The 24252-nt window shown below is 37.1% G+C and overlaps 1 protein-coding gene across 4 annotated transcripts in view; it reads left to right on the top strand.

The window, feature by feature from the left end:
- The first annotated feature begins 1833 nt into the window (after positions 1-1833).
- The window catches only part of LOC126763882 (uncharacterized), a 59475-nt gene continuing 37056 nt past the window's right edge, over positions 1834-24252 (top strand). For 2 of the 4 annotated variants that reach the window (XM_050481632.1, XM_050481631.1), the window contains exons 1-6: positions 1834-1960; positions 2022-2122; positions 2177-2477; positions 14886-15237; positions 15297-16703; positions 16764-17037. In XM_050481632.1, coding sequence (XP_050337589.1) covers positions 1928-1960; positions 2022-2122; positions 2177-2477; positions 14886-15237; positions 15297-16703; positions 16764-17037 — 2468 coding nt within the window. In that variant the 5' untranslated portion in view covers positions 1834-1927. The remainder of the gene's footprint in view (positions 1961-2021; positions 2123-2176; positions 2478-14885; positions 15238-15296; positions 16704-16763; positions 17038-24252) is intronic. The other 2 variants (XM_050481630.1, XM_050481629.1) reach the window with 2 other exon arrangements.

The following is a 24252-nucleotide window of genomic DNA, read 5'->3' as shown; positions in this document are numbered from 1 at the left end:
GTAGTTATTGCTCTATTTATTAGAATTAGAATTTATTTTGTGACTAAATTTTTAAATAAAGATTTATCTCTACCCAATTTTAAGAATAAAATTTTGTGTGTTTCTCATTTGTAATTTTTATCTTCCTTTTTTAGTGGTTGCAATGAGCTAAATATTTTATACTAAAATAATATTTTTTAAGCAGATTCGCATTAAGAGACTCTAAAGTTAGAACGATAAAGAATAGAAAGTTTTTAATTACAAATTAGAATTTGGGGCTTAAATATTGGCATTTGTATATATAGTACGTTTATTTTTATAGTTTTAAGTATCATACTCGTATAGTATTATTATGTGATATCAAGTGATATTGTTTTTGTTACTTTTTTTATACTTTTTATACTCGTATATGAATTGTTATCGTTATGTTTTTTTCATTTTTTTATGTAAATAAATTTTTAATGGGTGATATAGGCCTACTGGGGAACCGAGCACCCAAAAATAACTTCGGTAACGCGCCATTTTGCATACCTCATAGGTGGTGTGGAAAATGCGAATTGGGTGTTTTACATATTTAAAATGCCCAAAAAATAGCTTTTTTCTGATCTGGCCACAATGGAAAATGTTATAAAAAACGCTTATTTTGAGGCGCTCTCACACTGGAATAAGTTTAACATCCCCTTATTCCTGGCTACCCGTCTTGTAGGGGATGTCACACCACTGTGAACACATCGAGCGAAACGAGAAGAATCTGAGCATCAAAAGTTTCCTCGTCTGAATGCGGTCCGAGTTGTTTTTTTGGAAGTGTGCACATTAGTTTATCTTTCGGGGCATCTGGACAGGCAAAAAATTATGGGACAATAACTGTCAAATCTATTGCTATTGCCATTGCCAAATCTGTATGTGGGCATTTGTTATTATAACAAAATAATTTGCGAAAAGGTGTCGTGAAGGTAGGTTCAACCTGATGTGGCACATGTTTTCAGTTCTTGAACTGTTTAAATCTTTTATGTGGGAAAAAAGGAGAAAGATACTTTTTTTTACAAATGTATTTCAGGGAAAAATAAAAATTCATATTTTTAAACTACTATATAATAATTTTGGCATTAATTTTATATACCAATTAAAATAATAAATTTAAAATGAGCAATGATATTTTGATTTATGCTTGAATAAGTTTATTAAATTTAAGACTTCGCTCATTCCGAACCCATTTTGCATGATTTGAGCTGTTTAAATTTTTATATAGATAAAAAAAATTTATGTGGAAAATAAAAAATAAATAAATAAACTCTTTTCTACAAATGTAATTCTTGAAAAAAAAAAAGATTTCATATTTTTTGACTATGGTAATTGTAGCATAAATTTTATATATTATTTAAAATAACAAATTTAATGTGAGCAGTGATATTTTGATTTATGCTTGTATAAGTTTATTAAATTTAAGATCGGCAATCCACTTTGTATAATTTTTCCGCAAATTAACAATATTAAACCAAATATAAATTTTTTGAAAAAATATATTCAATTATTTAGAAAATGTACTTTATTTTTATAATTTCACACAATCGTCTTAATAATCACTCTACTTAACTTAATATTACCGAAATGAAACTGCCGTCGGTATGTGAAAAGGGGATGCGTTTCGTTTTCGAAATTTTGATAGAAATGAAAACATATTTGTCAAACTGCTGAAGTGACAGTTTATTGCTTTCAATATATGGCATACTAATTAGTATTCCATATATTGTATTCCATAAGCAATATGGAGTCTCCGCAGGCAATACAGACAGGAATACAGTTAGTAACAATAAATTGTTGCCTGTGGAGATGCCCCGTTAGTATCTTGCTATTGGTTCAACGTCTATCACTTTGGGAAGTCAGCGGGAAATTTAAATTTTTATTTACTGGTAAAACATTCAATCAAAAATCTTTGCGAAACGACAAAATGGATTTGGAGAAAAGAGAAAGGCGAAGCTCAGTGAGAAAAGATTTAAAATATTAATTTTATGTAAATGGCACTATGAAAAGATTTGTTTTAGCTCAAGCACGGTGATTCAGTTGGAATTAAAAGATTGGGCGGTGATGTTGATCGTGTTAAACCAAAGCGCCGTATAAGCTTTTGTGGTAGAAAGTCTGTGAGGTATTTGTTTTTGTCAATCTTATTTAATTTAGAAAATAATAAGATCCATTTCAGAGAATTTCACGCCGAAGAAAAACCTAAAAGTTGGAATAACTCATATGAAATTTCAGATCACCTTAATATATCGGGAAATAGTTCATTAGGTGGCAAGAGTACGATGATAATTGGAAGTTCAAGTACTGATCATAAGGAAAATGTAACAAATGTTGAAAGTAATATTAGTGTATCCAAAAATTGTCATCAAATAAGAAATCGGAGTAAAGTTTTAAGACAAACTAACCCGGAGATATCAAACGGTGCGAAAAAGGACTTTATTAATTATGGAAAAAATCTAAACTGTGGAAACAAAAATGAGGTAAATGTTGTTTTTAAAATGTTCTTTATATTAAAGCCAGTACTCAAAAATTAAAATAAGTATAGTTATTATAAATAATACGGTAAACTTCAACTATTTATATATTTGCTTGAAATAAGCACTTAATTTTTCACACAAATTTCACTACGTGCACATAAGTGTTTCGTGTTGTCAAATAATACGTGTTACCATACAAGTAAGAGTGGGAGCAAGCTATGCTGCCTGTTTGAGTTCATGGGGACCGTGGGGGTCCTCTGTTGGCCACTGTTGTTGTTTTAACAGAATATCTAATCCCCGTTAGGGTGGTAAGGGTCACTTGTGTTGTCGTCGACGTCATCTTACGGAAGGCCGAAGAAACGTGCTGTTGCTAGGGGGTCGGACCAGAGGGAGGGGGGTGTTGGCACTATCCCGATTACTTTGGGAAAAAAACCGAATTTCCGTATAAATGGGGTATGTGCGGATAGGGGAGCTTCTCCAGAGAAGAAATATCCAAAAATAATATAAAAATAACTTTTCTTTTTTTAAATATTCACGATTAAAAGTTCAAAAATTTGCACTAAGAAAACATGTTATTTCTCTATGTTTCACAAAATTTTTTCACATTTTTTACTTTGTATATTTAAATACACACTCCAAGCTTTAAAATAAGCTCACATTTCACTTTTATTTTGCTATATTTTATCTAAATTCATTAATTTAAAAATCACTTAGCACACTCATCGTTGAAAAGGTTAGATTGTTTACAATTATGAGGAAATCGAGCCTTGCCACATCTTAAACAGCAAATATGTAGGATTTTTAACAATTTTTCTTTGTGTGCGTTTTCGCGTGATTCTTTTTTCTATATTAACTATAAAAAAAAATCTTCCTTCATATGTATACATATGTGTAATATGTGATTTATGTGACTGAAGTACTTTCGCGTAGTACTAGTAAAAATATATTGAGTTTCGTTATAAAGTGGTTATATATTTTGGTTATCTTGCACTGATATTGAAACAAAATTTGAGTTTCCGTTATAAAATGGTTAAATTTTGGTTATTATATCTGTCAGCGCTTTCCATTTATTTTTGATAATACGTTTTTTTTTTGTATATTAGGTGACAATATATATAATATTATATAATATTACTTATTTGATTATTAAATTAAATAAAGAACATATCCACATGAATGGGTAGAGAAATTTTTGGGAAAAAAGGCATTTCAGCGAATTTCCTTATTAGGGCAGCGCTCCATTTCGTCGTAATTTTTAGCACTCACATGGTGTTCACTACGAGTGTAAAATGTAATTTTTAAAATAAAGATTTCTTCGGTAAAATGACTGTTAAAAGTGTAAAATGTGTATTTATTTAAAAGTTTATAGTTTAATTTAATTAATTTAAAATGAAAAATGTGAGTAAAGTGTGTTTAATGTGATAAAATAGCTTGTTGAAATGTTCGAATTTTGGGAATTTTTGAACTTTAAGGTCGAATATCTCGTAAACTAAGCGTTTGCGGTACCTATATTTATTAATCAGGAGGACTTCCTCTTTGCAACGGTACCTTCAAATCGCGGCGCCAAAGATATCGGAATTGTGGCCACAGCCGTATAGGCTAGTATTGTACTCATAACAGTGTATCTTTATGCCAAAAATTGATAAATTTTAGCGAAAATTTGACTTACCCCCCATATAACTAATATCAGGATTTTCGAACATCTCACTGACTTTACTCTATATGATTAGTTTTTTTAGTAAGTGACATGTTAATAGTATGTGGTATTGGGAAAAATAGATAAAATCTGGTCGGGATTACCACAACTTTCATATTTGCTTTCATACAAAATTTTCGTTTTTCTAACAAACCTTATGTCAAATATGTGTCTGTCAGTATACAAGTAGTATATGTACATATGTATATATAAAATTGCTTAGATTCCGATCATTTGTTCTGTATTTACAGCTTAAGGTATTTCCCTGGCGTTGATTCCTGCAAGTTGCAAGAGTATAAAATGTTCGTTTGTACTTTTGTGTACTCTTCTACTCGAGTCTTCCTTCATTATGATTTTTGTTTAGCCAAAAATTATGCAATAACTATTATGCTGTCCCTGCTTTTTCACAATTAGACTGTTCACACTGGAAAATATCCAAAATATGGATTAGACTATTGCAGAAGACTTTAAATATTAAAAAAAAATCATTGTAGATAGAACCTTATCGGAAACGAAAGGAAAAATAACAAATATTAAGGGAAACATATTTACGGAAGATCTGAGGTTTGGAAGTGGGAAGGTCTTTGCTGAATTTTTAATGGTTAGGAATGGTTTATCTCGAAAACTACGAATTCTGTCTACAGAAGATATATGGCAATGTTGTAGGTTATAAAATTTCTAGGGGATCCGGCCACGCGTTGCCGTGGTATACATTTTGTACTATTATTCATATAATAAACTATACAGTGAAAATTTTATTTACGAATAAAAGCGAAAACAAAAAAGAAGGGATTGTGCTTGAATCCAATTAGTTTTGAATATGTTCATACAAATAAATTTCATTGGAAAAAATGAATTTAATTTAATCATTGGAGTGAAATCACCACCCATAGCAGACGAAGAGCTCCAGCTGTCGCGAGAAACGCCAGTGACCCTAGCGCAATTTTGTTCTGGATATTGTAGCAGGTTAAACTCCTACTTATCCAGAATAGACCCTGACATACCAAATGTATGTCCTGCATGCAACGAGCCTCCGCATGATACTGACCACCTCTTTGCATGCCCAACGAACCCTACTCATCTAACACCCTCCTCCCTCTGGTTCGCCCCGTCGAAACAGCACGTTTCTTGGGCCTACCGTTAGGTGACGTCGACGACAACACAAGTGACCCTTACCATCCTAACGGGGATTAGATATTCCGTTAAAACAACAACAACGAATTTAAGGCTGATTTCTCAATGCTTGGTTACCAGCCTTTCTGTCCAGTTAATAAAGTCGTCCGCTTAATAGATTGTACTTAATAAACATTAACAATGAGCTTGGATAATGGAGATGTCCGCTTAATAGAGCGTCCATTTAATAGATCTTTCACAGTATTTTTTATTTATGATTGGTTTTTACTAACCTATCTTCTAAGTTGGGTCGAACTGAACTCAGTGTACTCTGTGCTGTAGCTTAGGAGACCATTGCGGACAAACAATGTGACACGCACTTTTTATATATAAAGATCTATAACAAAATTCAAAATACTTTGGAATATGACCACTACGGTATTGTTCATTCCGCAACAGTTTTGAAGAAAAGCTGCGTACCCGGAAAGAAATGAAAACAAAAATGACTGCAAAGTACTGTAAACCGACAATCAAGAGAATTGTGTTGTATTGAAAAAAGTTATTCGATTGTAATGACAAATAAAAAATTTTGGGTGAAGCTGACGGAACAGCTTCTACCTAAAAATCTTATTGCAAACGTGAAACACGACAGTGGTGCAAAGTATGGAGCTGCATGCCGGCAATCGGTGTGGGGAAAAATGAACTACTTGAAAACAAATATAGAGCACTGTGTTTATTTGCAGGTTCCGCCAAGGAATTTTCAGGGCTCAGAAAGTTTGGTCTTGGTAGTGCCACGTATTTTCAACCAGACAACATCCCAAATCACACGTCCTATACTGTTATGGAGAGTTTACTGGAGCAGTTCTATTCGCTATCGCAATTATCTGAACCTAAACCGATAAAACATTTGGGAGAATGAATTAAAATCTCGCATACATGAAAAATATACGGCCATAAACAAAACCTAAAGGATGGTTTGGTGTATGAGTGGAACCAAATAACGGATCTATTACGGGTTTCGATTCCACTCACTTTAATTGAAATTGAAACCATTTAACTTGGGAGTCAACCAAACTTATTCTTGGTATTACAAACTTCAACTAATTTTAACTTGAGGCTGGCACAACCACCGATGTGTATGGTTGTTAAGGAGTTTCAAAATATTATGACCACCGTATTTGTACGCAGTGGATTCAAACACAAATTTTTGAAGGAGAACAAAATGCTGCAACGTTTTAGTTTTGCGGGGTTTTCCTCCACAAGCTATTTTCCTGGTATATTAACTTTTTATACTCCCGCAAAAAGTTGCTACAGAGTATTATAGTTTTGTTCACCTAACGATTTTATGTTTCACATAAAACTAAACGAGAGAGATATAGGGTTATGTATATAAAAATTGTTCAAATCCAACCAAAACTGTCCAAGACCCTCGGTGCCGAATAAGATCACAGTACCTATAATTGACCTTTGTTCGAAAATATCGGTCAATGTGGGAGATATCCAATAGAAATTCAGATAGAATCCTTTTCCTGCAGTAGTAATTCTGTGTATCCACAATAGGTTGAATCGGGTCAATACATCCCTGAACCCCCATATACCTAATATAAAGGTTTTCTAACTTCTTGCTGACTTTATGCTGGATATATCGGGCAATATTTGAATTATCTCAATGAAAAATTCAGAACGTATTTTACTAATAACAGTTTATCATTGTGCCTAAAATGGATACAATTGAGCGAAAACTTGACCTATCCCCCATATAACCATTACCAGGATTTTCGAATATCCGGCTGATTTTGTATAATGACTATGTATAATGATTTTGGTTTTTTTAACAAATCTTATGTGAAATATATATGTATGTAGGTCAGTGTATAAGTTATATACCTGTATGGTGTATGTATATATAAAATTTCCGATCCTCTGGTTGACGTTTTATATCGTACGGTATTTCCCTGGCTTTGATTCCTGCAAGTTGCAAGAGTATAAAATGTTCGGTTGCACCCGAACGTACTTGTTTACTTGTGCAACTTGTTGCTACAGGATACAGTAGTTTTATTCACCTAACGGTTATATACATATATCACCTAAAACTAATCCAGATAGACATAGAGTTGTATACCCTAGTCAGGCGAGTTGGAATTTGAGTGACTCTGTCTTTTCGTCCGTGCAAGCTAAAACTTGAGTAAAAATTGAGATATCTTGATGAAACTTGGTAAAATATAAGGCGAAGTTCGTAAATGGGCGTAATCAGACCACGTTATTAACCGAAAACGTGTAAAGTACCATAACTAAGCACTAAATTAAGATATAAAACTCCACTTTGACACAGAGGATCGCAGTTGGGCGTAGCCCCGACCTCCAATAAGTTTAATGGATATATCTCCTACTGTGTGAAATGGACTGAATCGGATGATAACCCCGCTCGCTCCCCATATAACAGTACTGTTAAAACTACTAAAAGCGCGATAAATCAATAATAGATAGAGGCATTAAATTTTACCCTCGAGATGGTATAAGAGGGCTTTAAATGAGCCGGGGCCAAAACAGGACGATCGGCGTACCACCCCCAATTTTTAAGTAAAATCACAAATTTCGGGACCTACCTCGACAGATTTCAATCAATTTCGGCACATATCATTTTTATGTAACAGTGTGAAAATCAGAGAAATCGGATTTTAAATTTCATTTGAAACTCTCTTCAGTGTACAAATTAAGTTGTTCAATCTTGGGTATCGAGAAGTGGACTCTTAGACCTAAGTTAATTTTTTTACCGAAAACGGTCAATGTGTAAGATTTATGATTGAAAGTCAGGCATAATCTTTTACTGATAATAGTATATCGAACGTCAAAAATTTGTTGAATCCGACCAATACTCCCCTTAGTTACCAATTTATTTATTTATTTATTTAACAAATTAACGCCAATCGGCAATATACAACAGTATAAGTAAAAGAATAAAGAGAAAAAAAATATAATAATATAGGCAATTGTATTACAGTGATCAAATTAATGGTATGGAAGTAGTTTGTCCTTTATATCATTGATGAATGAACTGAGGGAGCCTCCATAGAAATCGATGTTCTGGTGAAGTGAATTTACATGGTTAGCAATCCTGTTGTGAGGTCCGTGGAAGACGTAGTTTTTCTGTGTCTTTGTTGTTTTAAGTTTCCGTGAATGTCTCTGCGAGAATGCCGTAGGAGCAAACTCAAAACTACCAAGAATCTCTGGGGCATCAATTAGGTTGTTAGCAACCTTAAAGTAAAAGACTAGGTCAGCGACTTGACGACGTGTAGCTAGGCTGTTGATTTTATAGCGTGAACGAATATCATCAGTGGAGAGTACCTGCGACCTCAAGGTTGTATGAAAGGATAGAGACTTACAGAATTTATTTTGGACCTTCTCCAATCTGTTGATTGAGACATCAGTGTGAGGAGACCAGACTACAGTGCCGTACTCAAGTATGGGTAGAACCAGTTGGCGATATAGACATATCAATGTGTAGGGATTGCGAAACTATTTGCCTGTTCTCGTGATTAATCCAAGAACCTTGAATGCTTGGAGTGTGATCTTGTCTATATGCTTCGAGTAAGTGAGTTTGTCGTCTATGATGATGCCCAGGTCTTTGATGTCGGGAACTTCTTGCAAGTTGTGACCGTTTAGATTATAACTGGTGGCAATATTGCTGTGAGAGCGCGAGTACGAGACTACTGCTCATTTATTTGCATTAAGGTCAAGCTTGTTTTTAGTACACCAGTCCGAGAGTTTGTCAATGTCATCTTGAAGCAGCTGGACATCAGTCTCATTTTTGATGGTTCTGTAGATCTTTAGGTCATCCGCGTAGAGTAGGTATTCTGACAGGAGATTTTTGCCAATATCATTGACAAAGATGTTGAAAAGCAGAGGTCCTAAGTGGGATCCCTGTGGCACTCCAGATGTAACTATAAATATATATAGGCCTGTAGTTGGAAACATCAGTTCTCTGGCCACTTTTGAAGATTGGACTGACATACGACAGCTTCCATGCGCTAAGGAAGGTGCCAAGCTGCAAAGATCTATTGAATATGTGAGTGATAGGCTCATAGAGCACAGTAGCGCAGTTTCCAAGGAAAACATTAGGTATATCGTCAGGTCCAGCGCCTTTGTTAGGGTTCAGCTTGAGTAATTGATTGAGAACATCTTCGCATTTGATTTCCAGATCGATGTTGATTTTTGGGCCATTGATCACTGTATTTTTGTTAATTCGATCATTATTGCTATCATCAGTGAATGTTGTTTTGAAGTATGAGGCAAACAGGTTACTGATTGATTCACCAGTGGTAGCAGATTGATCGAGCCATGACATCTCGGATGGAATGTTCACACTATTGTACTTCTTATCCTTGATGAACTTCCAGAACGCACTTGTGTCAGACTGAACCATGTTCTCTATTTTGTCAACATATTTTCTGTAGCATTCAATACTTAAAGTTTTGCAATCACGCCTTAACATGCTGAAGCGAGCGTAATCCCGTTGATTATTAGAGTTCTTGTATTGTGAGTGAGCCGCATTTTTGAGCTTAATTCTGTTGATAAGCTCAAAAGAGAACCAATTAGGGTAATTACTGACATAATTCTTATGTACAGGCACATATAGGGTAATGCCTTCCTATAGCTTGTTATAAAACCAAGCAATTTCATTGTCGATAGTGTCTGTTTCATACATTCCTACCCAGTTAACCTGGTGATAAAAAACGTTGAGATTATGATAATCGGCTTTCTTGAAGGAGTGTGTAGGTGAACTCGGTGATGTAAGATTAGGTCGAAAATTAAGACTGATAGAGAGAGCCGGATTTGTCCTCTTCAACAAGTGATAGTGTTTTATCAACACTAGTTTCAATATTGCTGTAACAGAGATCCAGAAAAGTGTTGTCACAGTTGCTTGTGTTGTTTACTTGAGTGCAATCAAGTAAGGCTAAACCATCTTGGAGAATCCTTTCACAGTCCGCACGGGGGACACTACTAGGTAAATTGAAGTCGCCTACAAGTAATAGTTTAGCATTTTTAAATTTATCATTTATAAAAGAGAGCAGAGTGAGTAGATTAGTATAGGAATCAAAGTTTGAGAGAGGTGGCATGTACACACAGCCAACAATGATATCATGAGAAGCACCTTTTACGTTGACAAAGACGAGCTCTAGGTTATGTTGATCAATTTGTATTAGTTCAGCTTGAAAGTGGCGTTTGACTGCGATGAATACTCCACCACCTCGTTCTAGACCGGACAAAACTGGATCCCTATCATGCCTAAAAATTGTGAAAGTGCTGTCGATTAGTTCGCCATCATGAATCTATGGGTGTAGCAATGATTCAGTAATACAAATGAGGTCGATATTACTGACGGCAGACGCTGTGCAAAATTTATTTAGTTTTGTTCGGAGCCCCGCGTGTTTTGATAGTACACTTGAAGAGCTTCGGGTTTCTTCCTTTTCACTGAGCGGGCGAAAGTTTTTGTTAACTATCTGCGGTATGCCATGGATATACTTGATTCTTGTTGAGAGTGTTTAATTTAGAGCGTAAATCATTAAGGTGAGTCTGTTGTGCAGGGTTTAGATCTGGTTTGAATCTAACCTGAGAGCTCTCACTCTGGTGTAGTTTAAAGATTTCTCTGGCATCAGCAACTGACTGGGTCTCTATAAGCAGAGGACGTGTACGATTAGGTGTCTGACGTCCAAGTCTTCGGATTTTGAATCCAGTTAACTTAGCAGATAATTCATCCGATAATACAGTTGAGAGTGATACTTTATCATCTTCCAGTTCGTCGATGCCAGTAGCTTTGGTTGACTCTGAAATTCCAAGAGCGATGACGTTTGACTCACGCTTCTTACGATCATTAATTTCTTTTATGATGTCCTCAGTAGAAGATGGTGATGATGATGAGATTTTGTAGGAGCATAAATTCTTTTCAATAGTTGTAATACGGTCACTCAGACTCGTGCATTTTTTATCGGTGATGGCATGTTGCTTGGCGAACGCTTTCACTTCTTTTTTTAACCCGGTGATACTTTCACTAATAGATGATTTAAAGTTTTCAAGATTGTCATAAAATTTTTTGGCAAATTCTTCAAATTGTTTATTTAGGACTTTTTCAAGTCTATCAACGTTGTCATTCTCACTTTCATCCTCCGAGTCATTAGAATGTCTTATACTAACCTCCAAATCATTGCATTCCAGACACCTCCATAAGATACGATTTACGTTGATGTTTGTCGCTATTGCGTCAAATTCAGCATTACTGAGGTTCAGACATCTGGAATGAAACCACTTCTGGCACAGAGATCATCTCAATCCTTTGGTGTTTCTTCTCACGTTTTCAGAACAGCTACCACATGTGTTGTTTACAATTAGCTTTTTAGGTGGCATGTTGATAATCAGATTGATTAAAAAAATGTATGTATACACAACACGATATTTTACTCTATTAATTTAGTCAGTCAGAGTTAATTAATTTACAAAAATTATTTTAATAATAATAAAATATCACGAGCGAAAAAAACCATACTTAACACACACAAAGTTGCCAATTTAATATAAAGATTTTCTAATTTCCGGGTGACTGTATACCGCATTTGTCGGCCAATATGTGAGTTATCTCCATGAAAATGAGGAATCCTGTTTCTTAAAAACAGTATATTTTTGTGCCTAAAATTGATGAAATGGGCGAAAACTTGACCTAGCCTCTATATAACTAATATCAGGTTTTTCGACTTCAAGTCGTCCAGCTGACTTGACCGTATATGAGGCACCTTAATGAAACTCAGGGAACATATTAATAGTACGATAACTTTGCGGCAGCCTTGTATAGTATGTGTATATATGGTATTAGAGTGGATTGTTTTATTTTCTTTATAAAATAGCCATGCGTATTTTTTCCGAATTCTTAAGTTTTTATTAAAGAGTAATGGTTATCTACTCTCGGTTAGGATTGTAACGATTAGATAAGCTGTCATCGAGGTAATCCAACGGTAGGCACGGGGAACGTGCTGTTTCGACGGGGTCGGCCCATAGGGACAGGGGTGTCAGATATGTAGGGTTAGCAGGGCATTCAAAGGGCTGGTTAGTGTACGCCATTCACTGGAAGGTAGTCGGTGAAGGTGTTGATGACTCCACTGTGAATGGCGGTCAGTGCTTGTCGGAAGTTTGTTGCGTCTGAAGTCTGGTTGGCGTACTGTCGAATGTCGTCGACGTAGTTAGTTAGGCAAAGGTGATTTCTACGAAAGCAACCTGGCAGGAACTGCCCGTTGTTGTCCAGAGTGCAGTGTTTTGACAGGTCTGAAGCTTCTGCTTTTCATCCAGGCATAGGTGCGGCGTAATTTAGGACCGGCAGGCGGATTGCCTTGTAAGTTGCCAACAACATTTCTTTGTCCTTTCCCCATGTGATGCCGGCTAGCGACTTGAGGACTTTGTTGTGGCTCTGTACTTTGGCAATAATCGCGGTTGTATAAGGAGTGAAGGAGCATAGACCGTCAAAAGTTACATCTAAAATCTTAGGATTATATACAGTCGGAATCTTGACGCCATGCAATATTAAGGTCTGTTCTCCTTCATCCATATTGTAAATATGGTCGCAGTGGATTTAGTGGGGGATATTGTTAAATTCCGTGTAGTGAGGAAGTGAAAAAGATCGGAGAGATAGCAGTTTACCTTTGAACACATGCCATCGACTCCATTGACCGACGTCAATATCGTGCAATCATCAGTGTACGAGGTGATGGAAACTCCTTCTGGTGGCTGTGGTAGTTTAGAATGTAGAAGTTAAACAGTAGCAGGAGAGGACACCAACCTGCGGAACCCCCCTTTTAATTCTTCTCAATTTAATTTTTGGCTTGAAAGAGTACGTATGATTGACGACCGCACATTTTAAAGGATGACCATGAACTGGTTCGCCTCTTTAGTCCTGGAGTTTAGTTTTTTCGTTGCCCTCAAGTAGTGTTGTGTGATTGACATTGTCAAAAGCTTTTGACAAGTCCAACCGAATGGGAGTCATGCTACTTGTTTGAGCTCATATGGACCGTAGCGGTCCTTTGTTAGCCACTTGGGTTGAGTGGCGGCGCAGTGCGCAAAATTTGTGAAGATTGCACTCCCGTCGAGGCTAAGATCGAAGTCGTGCGTTGGCAGCGTAGCCTGTTGCCAGGCGTTGCTCCAGTGATGACAAACTTAATCTAAAACTTATCGATCAAAACGAGGTTAGACTTGAGCCCTTGGCCGGATAAAATCCAGGACAATTCCGGTAACGTAGAACCGGCTGCCGTGGGAGTTGAAAGCATCGTTTGTTTATTCGTATGTGAAATAAGAACTGGCCAGAAAGTGCTTTGATGCTAAAAGAAAAAGCTAAAACCCTGTATTCAAAATTAAAGGAAAATAAAGCTAACTTTTAGGCTAGGCATGGATGACTTTAAAATTTCAAAAAAGATGCGGCATTCGACTTCAAATATCGAGGTAACCCTTTTATAGAAAAACTTAGAGCTAAAATGACCAAAGTGCACCTGCTCAGCGATCAGGTATATAATGCTGACGAGTCTGGTTTATGCAGGGAACTTCTGCCAGAAAAAACGTTTGTCTCCAGTTTAGAAAAAATAGCTTTAGGCGTAAAGTAGGAAAAGCACTGAATCACTTTTTGGTATTGCTCTTTTTTTTTAATTTTCAGTGTCCCATTGAGTACAAGAACTCAAAACCCACCTGGGTGACGCCCGCAGGTACAAGTTCCTTTGAATTTTGTCAAAATTTTTCTAAAGTTTAGAGTTTTTAAGGTGAAAAAATTTTTAAAGGGGAGAAACTTGTTAATTAAAGGTCTTCTGTTCGACAACGCTCATTCAATCGATGGATCAGAATGCAATAAAAATCACGAAGCTGCACTGCAGAACCAGTTAATGAAACAGTCTGTGAAGAAACCCTAGCTAATTGCTGGAAGAATACGATAACGATGATGATCCTGAAGATAGTATTCCGTTGGGGGTTTTAAAAGAAACCAAGGAAAGCCAAACGTTGCTCCTTGATGAGCAAAACAATCGATCTTCTTCATAGGTTAAATTCTGAGCTTACGTTACCAACCATTCATGAATGGAACGAAGATATTGCGGTAGATATTGTAGATGACGATATTGAACCAAAAGACGGATCAGAAAAAGTTTGAGTATGAAAAACACCGGAAAAATCAAACCAAAATTAATCAGTGGAAATTTTCAATAAAGCGCAACAGTGGGCTAGTCATGGTGGCGTCGATGAAAACGATGTGAGTGTACTGGGACGCCTAAGGGAGAAAGCTTTATTTCAATTATTAAAAAAGCAGAAAATGCAGAAAATTATATTTGAATTTAAATGTGTAAACATACATATATTAACTTATTATTTTTGGGTATTCGAAAACGTGATCATATTGAAAATGCGAATTGTCTTGGTTTTAATTAGTTCACGTTTTCGACCACGCGCTGTATTTCTAAAGAGCACTGATTTTTAATATCAACGATTGAATAGCTTAATTTTATCGCACAATTTAATTTTAAGTGACACAAGTTTTTTCGCTTAACATTTTACGTTGTAAATATAATTTGATGTTTTTTAAGATTAATGATTTTGAAATAAATCCTATAACTACGGAGGACATTTACTACGGAAATGAAGACATTTTGACGGATGACAAATTTGTTAGCATGGTTAACCATAACAGGAGTGTTATGCAGGTGATGGAAATGGATATATCGAAAGTACGTGAGAATGAGGCTTATCAAACATATAAACTTGTAAATGTTAATAATGACGTGGAAATCAAAGACATCACTAAACTCTTCAACGATCAGCATACATTTGATTCCTTACAATCAATAAAGAATGCGGGAAGGAGATTATCAATTACAACTGAGGGACCTATGGATATTTCTATGCATTTGAATGAGTGTATGCAAAAAAATTGGGAAAGTAAGTGCATACATTTTACATAATTTAATTCATTATAATTTTGAATCACTTCATTTCAGACAATCAATCTTATTTAAATTCTAAAGGAGATTTACAAATAACTGTAACAACAGAAACTAATGTTTCGAAAATGGATGTCTTAAGAAAAGTGTGCTCCTCATCTGAAAATATATTTTCGGGTACCTTAACGGAAATAAAGAATTGCCGTCTTCCATTCGAGAATTTAATAGTTGAATCAGACCCAGATGATAAGCCTACGAATAATAACTCCTTTTTGAGCACAGAAGCTAAATTGGATATTAAAAATTGTGAGAACACTTCATTACGTAGCGTTAGTTACGACTCGCCTTTGTTTCCGCCAATTAAAAGTAAGAAGCTCAATCTTCGTCAGTTGAATGCTGAAATTTGTGATGGAAAAATAATCGTGTTTCCTAACAAAATTAAACAATGCTTCTTAACTAATCCTAATATTAATTCTTCATGTAAAACGATTTTAAAAGATGGTATTAATGATATCTCATACGATATAAATACTAAGAATTACTCATCAAAATTTTCGGATTATGAAGATATGACATCAGACAGCACAAGTTTTCTTGTGAAAGAAAAAGTAGGTGATGAGACCGGTTTGGGAAATGTGTCAAAACTGTCCAAAAATGGACAGTGTAGCTCCGAAATCGATACGTCAGCTGTGCTAACAGCTTCATTTATAAAAGATAAAAATGTTGAAAGTATAAACACAGATTTTCACAACTTTCAAAATACCAACGAATTAAAATCTGCTAATTATATATTAAATAGCGAAGAATCGAATGAATCATCCAAAGAACTTATGAGGTCAATACATGATATCTTAGATATGAGCTTGAATTTAACAAATATTCAAACCGTAACGAATGTTACACCCAAAAGTATAAAATCAGTAGCTTCTGCAACTTATGATGAAACTAAACATGTCTTTAAACTTGATGTAACTCCACAAAATAACAATAATCTTTGTAAAAGGAGGCATACTATATACTTTAATCAAGATATAGCGCCATTAAAAGCTCACATACACTCCGAGTCAGGGTTCGAGAGCTATAAAATTGAACCAAAACAATCACAGGATATACATTTGATAGAAGATAATTATAATAATGAGTTTAAATATACTCCGGTTTCGAATGTTTCAAAATGCAATAAAACGGTTATGATGCGGAAGAAGTCCCTTGATTTTAGTGACGGTAGTAGCGATTCGTTGATATTAAATTTAAAAGAAGCAAGGGCTGCATTATCTTCTAATTGTAAACGTAGAATTGAAGGTACTCCACATCGTTCATTCTTAGAGTTTGTACATTTGGAAAAAGAAGTGGAAAAGGATGATGAAATATCTTTTGATAAAAGTGTCCTCGATGATCTCAAACTAAAATCGCTGGAGGGACAGACTCTTCAGAATTTAGGAGAAACTGAGGAACAAAAGCGAAGTAAAATATAATCTTTTAATAATTTTTCAAATACTAACTCGTCATGTTTAAACCTTATAGGAACTGATAACCGCCACAGATCATTGATATCAAGTCCCATTTCGGATTTAATATTTTATAAACGGCCTACAGCAAATTTGACCCCAAATTTACCATTTCCCAAAAAAAGACAAACACTCCTTTTCAACGACTGCCCGATGGATCAATCTATAAACAGTTTCAAAACTGAGCCTAAAAATATAAGTTGTGATAGTATCAATGAATATAGCCTTAAAAAATACGCAGTTACTGAATTAAAGGACAAAAAAGTGTACGTACAGAATCTTAATGCCATGTAAGTATTCAATCAAAATAATAAGTTCATATTTTTTATTATATCTTATATATAAAAGTTAAACGCTATGTTTTTAGTTATACAATATTTTTAATAATCCTCTATATATATTCAAGGGGTTCAATGCGAGCGAAGCTGCGGGAAAAGCTAGTACTATATAATTACATAATAGTTTTCTTCACCTAAAACTTGTAGAGATTGATATAGATTTACCATATACATATAAGGTCTAGTAATAAGAAATACACTATTTTCTTATTAAATAGAAGGTTTTATTTAGCATACAGTGGCTCACAGTGAAAATGGTCCACATGTAAACAAGTGCTTTTAACTGCAAGCAAATCTGAAAAATCATTATAAAAACCAAAAATTTTGCTGAATTTGATGAGTGCAATTTATTCCAATTATAAATATAACAAAACATTATTTAATTCAATTACATTTTTCATAAAAATAAGAATTTAACAAAATAAGAGAAAAATTCATGTCACAGTGAAAATGGTCCATTACAGCAACTATTAAATAAAGTGCTATTAAACTTATTACTAATATTTTGTTGGATATCCTTTTTGACGAATGATAGACTTCAAACGATTTGGGATAGATTCCACTAGCTTTTTGGTATATTCCGGACTTATTTTATCCCATTCTTCTAAAAGGGCTTTTTTTAAATCATTTTTGCTCGATATACTGTGTTTCCTTATTTCAGTTTCCAATTTATGCCACAGATTTTCAATTACGTTTATATCTGGTGAATGTGGAGGCGTTTTGAACACTCTGGGGCAATGATATAGGAGCCACTCTTTAACGATTCCAGCCGTATGTTTTGGATCATTATCTTGGTAGAAATGATACGTGTCCTTTATACCAAGTTTTTCGGCACTTTGTTCAAGATTATTTTTCAAAATATTTAAATATTGATATTTGTCCATATTCCCTTCGATAAAGTGCAGTTTACCAACACCAGAAGCTGAACAAGCACCCCATACCATCACATGGCCGCCACCGTGCTTAACCGTCGGCCGCAAACATCTAGGATCCATCTCTTGATTTGGTTTTCTCCACACGTTCACTCTGCCATCTGATCCAAAAATGTTGTATTTGCTTTCATCCGTGAAAATGACGTTCTTCCAGAATGAAAAATCTTTCCCAATGTAATTGTGAGCAAACTGCAATCGCAAGTTTTTATTTTTCTTGCTAACAAAGGGTTTATTTCGTGCAATTCTGCCATTTCTACCATCCCTTCGAAGGACTCTTGTAATAGTCTCGGCGTTACAATTTATTTTAAATTGTTTCTCTACCATGTCACGCAGTTTTGGTGCACTCAGCCGAGGATCAATCTGGCTTTGTTTGACAATCCACCTCTCTTGACGGTCGCTGAATAACTTTCTTGGGCTAACTTTCGGCTTATTTATCACCCGATTTTCCTTTTTAAACCGACAAATGATGTTTTCAACTGTTGTTCGGGCTTTTTTAACAATTTTGGCAATTTCTCTTTGAGACTTTCCATTCTTATAATGTTCAATAATTAATTTTCGCAACTCAATTGTAGTTTGGCGGCCCATCTTGAATTTAAAAACTAAATAATTTTATTAATATATTAAGCACGTGCTCATTTCAGCGCAAGAATGTAAATGAAGTAAACAGACCAAAATAACATAAGATTAAGAAAAAGTTCCGTTATTTATCGCAGGTCTGCTAGGGTGGACCATTTTCACTGTGACATGAATTTTTATCCTATTTTGTTAAAAGCTTATTTTATTAAATATAGTTAATGAAATAAAAAAATGTTTTTTTGAATTTGTAATTTGAATAAACTGAACTGATCCAATTCACAAGAACTTTTGGTATATGTATTAATTTGTTAGGTTTTTTTACAGTTAAAGGGGTTTTGTTACAGGTGGACCATTTTCACTGTGAGCCACTGTAGATAGAATGGTTACATTAGGTACCATTTTGTAGGCAATTTCATAATGTTACTGTCCTAGAAACCCTACACCAATAAGAATTTTCAAACTTCCGGCTGACTTTATACCATATAATGACATTCAAAAAACATCTTTTCCTGGTAATAATGAGTTCGATGTCAAAAATGATAAAAAAGGTGTAACATAAACATTCCGTGGGCTCGTATATTTACATAATATCTAACTTATTAAAATTTTCAAAATACAGTTCAAAAATTTCCCTAATCCCTAAAAAACGATAAACCAAATAACAAGTAACGATTTTATTTATTTTAGACAATACGATATACTATTAACTTGCCACATACTAATTAAATGGTCTTTGGATTTCATTAAGGTACCCCGTATAGCATAAAGAATACATTTCGAGTTTCCCTACTTTTATGTTATCTTTTCCTCATTCGACATTTATTTTTTGAAAATTATCTTTCAAATGTTTGCTCCGGCTATGTGTCATATGATTCACCCCTTGAGTTCAATTTTCGGTGACTCGTTCGAGCATTTCGACATTTAACTGGCGAATGTGAAATTATTTGCTCACTCAAATCTATTAATTGATATGATGTGTGGGAAGTGGCGCCGTTTTGTTGAAATCAAATGTCGACGAGATCACGAGCATCTATTTCAGGCATCAAATAGTCGGTTATAATGGCGCGATAACCGTTGTTGTTGTTTGTTGTTGTTTTAACGGAATTCTAATCCCCGTTGGGATGGTAAATGTCATTTGTGTTGACATCGTCGATGTCATCTAACGGTAGGCCCAAGAAACGTGCTGCTTCGACGGGGTCGGACCAAAGGGAGGAAGGTGTTAGATGGGTAGGGTTTGTAGGGCATGCAAAGAGGTGGTCAGTGTCATGCGGAGACTCGTTGCATGCAGGACATACATTGGGTATGTCAGGGTTTATTCTGGATAAGTAGGAGTTTAACCTGCTACAGTATGCAGAACGAAGTTGCGCAAGGGTCACACGCGTTTCTCGCGGCAGCTGGAGCTCTTCGTCTGCGATGGGTGGTGGTTTGACTCCAAGAACGCCATTCACGGGAAGGGAGTCGGTGAAGGTGTTAGTACCTGTCGAAAGTTAGTTGCGTCCGAAGTCCGGTCGGCGTACTGTACGACGTCGTCGACGTAATCCAGGAATGACCTTTTGATGCTCCTAGGAGGCGGTTCCGCTCCAAGCAGATGACTGCAGGGGTGATTTCTGCGAAAGCATCCCAGCAGGAACTGCTTGGAGAGGAGTTCATAATGCTCCTTAACTGGGAGCATAAGCGCCTCACTGTGGAGGTGTTCAATGGGAGACATCAAAAGACATCCTTTAGTGGTCCGGAGTGCAGTGTTTTGACAGGTCTGTAGTTTCCTCATCTGCGTTCCACTGCATCCAGGCGACCATATGGGGGCTGCGTAATTGAGGACCGGCCGGCCGATTGCCTTGTATGTTGCCAACAACGTTTCTTTGTCTTTCCCCATGTGCTGCCGGCTAGCGACTTGAGGATTTTGTTGCGGCTCTGTATCTTGGCGATAATCGCGGTCGTATGAGGAGAGAAGGAGCATAGACTGTCGAATGTTACACCTAAAATCTTAGGATTATTGACAGTCCGAATTTTGACGCCGTCGACTGCAATGTTAAGCTCAAGTCTATACTCCTTCGTCCAGTTTGTGAATATGGTCGCTGTGGATTTGGTGGGGGAAAGTGTGAGATTTCGTGCAGTGAGGAAACGAGAAAGGTCGGAGAGGTAGCTGTTTACCTTCGAACACATGCCATCGATTCCATTGCCCGACGCCAATATCGTGCAGTCATCAGCGTACGAGGTTATGGAAACTCTTTCTGGTGGTTGTGGGGAGAGGACACCACCCTGCGGAACCCCCTGTTTAATTCTTCTCAGTTTAGATGTTTTACCTCGAAATAGTACGGATGACTGGCGACCGCTCAGATAGTTCATGGTCCACCTCTTTAACCCTGGAGGGAGCGTAGTTGTTTCGATGTCCTGCAGTAGCGTTGTGTGATTGACCGTGCCAAAAGCTTTTGACAGGTCCAACGCTACGAGGATCGTTCTTTCGCAGGGTGATTTCTGGTTGAGGCCACGAACTATCTGGGCGTTTATGACGCTAAGTGCTGTGGTGGTGCTGTGCACTTTTCGCAATCCATGCTGGTCGCTGGCTAGGCTCAGGTGGTGAGTGAAGATCGGGAGTAGCAAGTCCTCAAGTGTCTTCACTACTGGGGAGAGGAGAGTTATCGGTCGATAAGATTCCCCTTTGTTGGCGGGTTTCGCAGGTTTCAGTAGTGGGACCACTCTTCCGACTTTCCACACATCGGGTATTTGAAGAGTCGTCAGCGACGGATTGAGGACCTTGGTGAAATATCCTACTCCCGTCGAGCCTAGATGCTTTAGCATTAGTATGTTGATGCCATCAGGGCCAATGGATTTGGATGATTTTGCTTTGTTGATGACACCATGAACCTCCTCATCGGTGAAAGTAAGTGGCGCGCCGTCGTTTGGCATTTTGCGTCGTTTAGCTTTGTCTACCGAAGGGTGCAGTGTGAACTGCCGGCTAAAATAGCTCGCGCAATTCTTCGGGTCCGAAGAGGCATGACCATTGAATTGAACTTTAACTCGGTCGTCATGTCTCATCGGGTTAGACAGAGATTTGACAGTAGCCCAAAGCTTACTCACACCGGTGGAGAGGTTACAGGACTTCAGGTGCTCTATCCATTTCGTCCGCTTATGTTGGTTTACCATACGCCGAATCTCCAAATTGAGATCCCTTATTATTCGGGGATCTCCGGGATCGGCATGGCGTAAGGTGTCGCACTCATTAGCTAAAACGGCAGCTTCGGCTGGGAAATTGGGGCGGATTTCCGCTATTCTTCCAGCCGGGATGAAGCGAGCGGTAGCTGCTGCGATCACCTTGCGGAATTGACGTTCGCCAACGCATACGTCCATAGAAATAGGTAGAGCGTTCAAGGTGCTCTCAGTAAATTCTGTGAAGCCGAGCTTTGTTAAAGTTAAAGTAGGTGCGGTTGTCCACGGAAACAAAATCAGGAGGCTTCTCGATCGAAATAATTATGGGCAGATGATCTGATGCGAGAGTTAGCATAGGTCGCCAGGTTATGCTGTTTATCGGACCACCGCTAGCAATGGTAATATCCGGCGAGCTATTACAGGTGCCCATAACTCTGGTGGGGGCTTCGTCATTCATTGTGCAGAATGTCGAATCGTCAATCTGTTCCGCCAGCTCCATCCCCCTACGATCGTTTGACAGGCAGGAATGCCAAAGATCGTGGTGCGCGTTAAAGTCGCCTAGTACCAAACGGTTTTCACCACGAAGTAGCGCACCTATATTCGGGTGATATCCTGTTGGGCAACATGTAACTTGGGGGATGTATATATTAAATATTTCGAGCTCGACATCGCCTGACCGGATAGCTATACCCTGACATTCTAGGGTAGTATCCCTGGGGTCGATGTCTTCATCGATTAGGCGATACTGCGCGGTGTTGTGCAATATGAAGGCTAGGCCACCACCATTATCTCAGAAGGGGAGCTATGTTGCCTGGTTGAGCTCCTGGGGACCGTAGAGGTCTTCTGTTGGCCACTCGGATTGAGTGGCGGCGCGGCGCGCGAACTATGTGCGGATTGCACAGCCGTAGAGGCTTGGGTCGCAGTAATGCCCAGGCAACATGGGGCCACGTAACGCTTGGTCCACTTCCTATGAGTCTTAAGGCCTGAGCAGGTCTTAAGATGGCTCCATCAATTGCATGTGTTACACCTGACCGAGTTGGAGTTTGGATGGAGCCGTTTTGCGCATACGCAGCAGAAAAATTCCTCCGGGCCCGGGTTGGACTCAATGCCAGCGCGAGTCAGGAGGATACGGAGCAACCCTGCTGCAAGGCATTGCTCCAGTGACGACAAACACAAATTAACACTCACCGATCCAAACGGGGTTAGATCGCCGAAAGAACAGACCTTGGTCGGATGAAATCCGAGTCAATTCCGGTGCGTAGAACCGGCTGTCGTGGGAATTGGCGCGATAACCGCCGCTATTGACGGTTACGTTCTCACGTTTGAAGAAATATGAACCCATGATTCCACCGGCACACAAACCACACCGAACTGTTTTTTTTTACGATGAAATGGCAGCTCTTGAATATCTTCAGGTTGGTCTTCAACCCAATTGCGCAATTTTGCTTACCCATTGTAGAATGTTGCGATCTAAATCCAAATTGATGAATTGGTATAAGGTCCTTTTCTTCAATTATGTTCTGAAGTCTTTTTATAATTACAACTTCAAGTAGTTTGGACAAAATATGCAACAGTGAGATTAGACGATATGATGATGCTTCCTGTGCGCTTTTCCCGGGTTTTTGTACCATAATGATTTCAGATACCTTCCATGACAATGGAATGTATCTGAGATTTAAGCAAGCGTTTATTATCGATGTAAGTTTTTCTAATACTTTCCGCGTTAGATTTTTCAGTACCTCAGCTGTCACCAAGTCGAAACCGGGAGCTTTTCTTGATTTAAATCTACTTTTAATTATATTTTCCACTTCTTTAATTGTTGCTGGTTGGATTTCTTCTACGCATTGCGATCCTTCCATCTGAGGTAAAGTTCCATGGAACAGAATAGGGCTAAACGTTTTAATGAGTTTCTCTGAAAAAACTTCCGCTTTTTCTTCTTCGCTTTTGGCCCAGGATCCGTTTGGCTTTTTGAGGGGTGCATTTGACAATATTGGTTTCCTAGCATTTTTTTACTGCTTTCCAAAGAGAATAATGGGAATGTTTGTTTGGCGTTAATTTCTCAATATACTATAATTAGAAATATTTTGATTCGTGAATAACTTTATTTTAGTACTGAGAACCTTGGTTAAATTGTTCAGTTCTGTTTTATATCGCGTGATTTGCCATTTTTTGCGTAGTTTTCTCTCTTTCTTTGTGAGATTTAAAATGTCCAATGAATGTTTAATATAAAAGTTTTTTTGTTTAGGAACAGGAATACTTTTCCAGGCCGATTCCTGAATAGCCTTTGTAAATGTATGAACTTCATCTAAGATATCTTGAGTTATATTTACTTCAAAATCAATATTTTTGTCGAGCATCACTTTGAAATACTCCCAATCCGTATGTCTATTAGAAAGATAAGGCGGTATGTCGATTTCTTTTAGATGACCATTTAGGATTAGATATATTGGCGAGTGGTCCGAATTTAAGTCCAATCCATTTTCAATAGTAATGAATGTCTTGGATATTTGTC

This window comes from Bactrocera neohumeralis, unplaced genomic scaffold, assembly GCF_024586455.1.
Source record: "Bactrocera neohumeralis isolate Rockhampton unplaced genomic scaffold, APGP_CSIRO_Bneo_wtdbg2-racon-allhic-juicebox.fasta_v2 cluster09, whole genome shotgun sequence".
Lineage (NCBI taxonomy): Eukaryota > Metazoa > Arthropoda > Insecta > Diptera > Tephritidae > Bactrocera > Bactrocera neohumeralis.
Note: the sequence above shows the minus strand (reverse complement) of the source record. Positions and strands in the feature narration are given on the sequence as shown.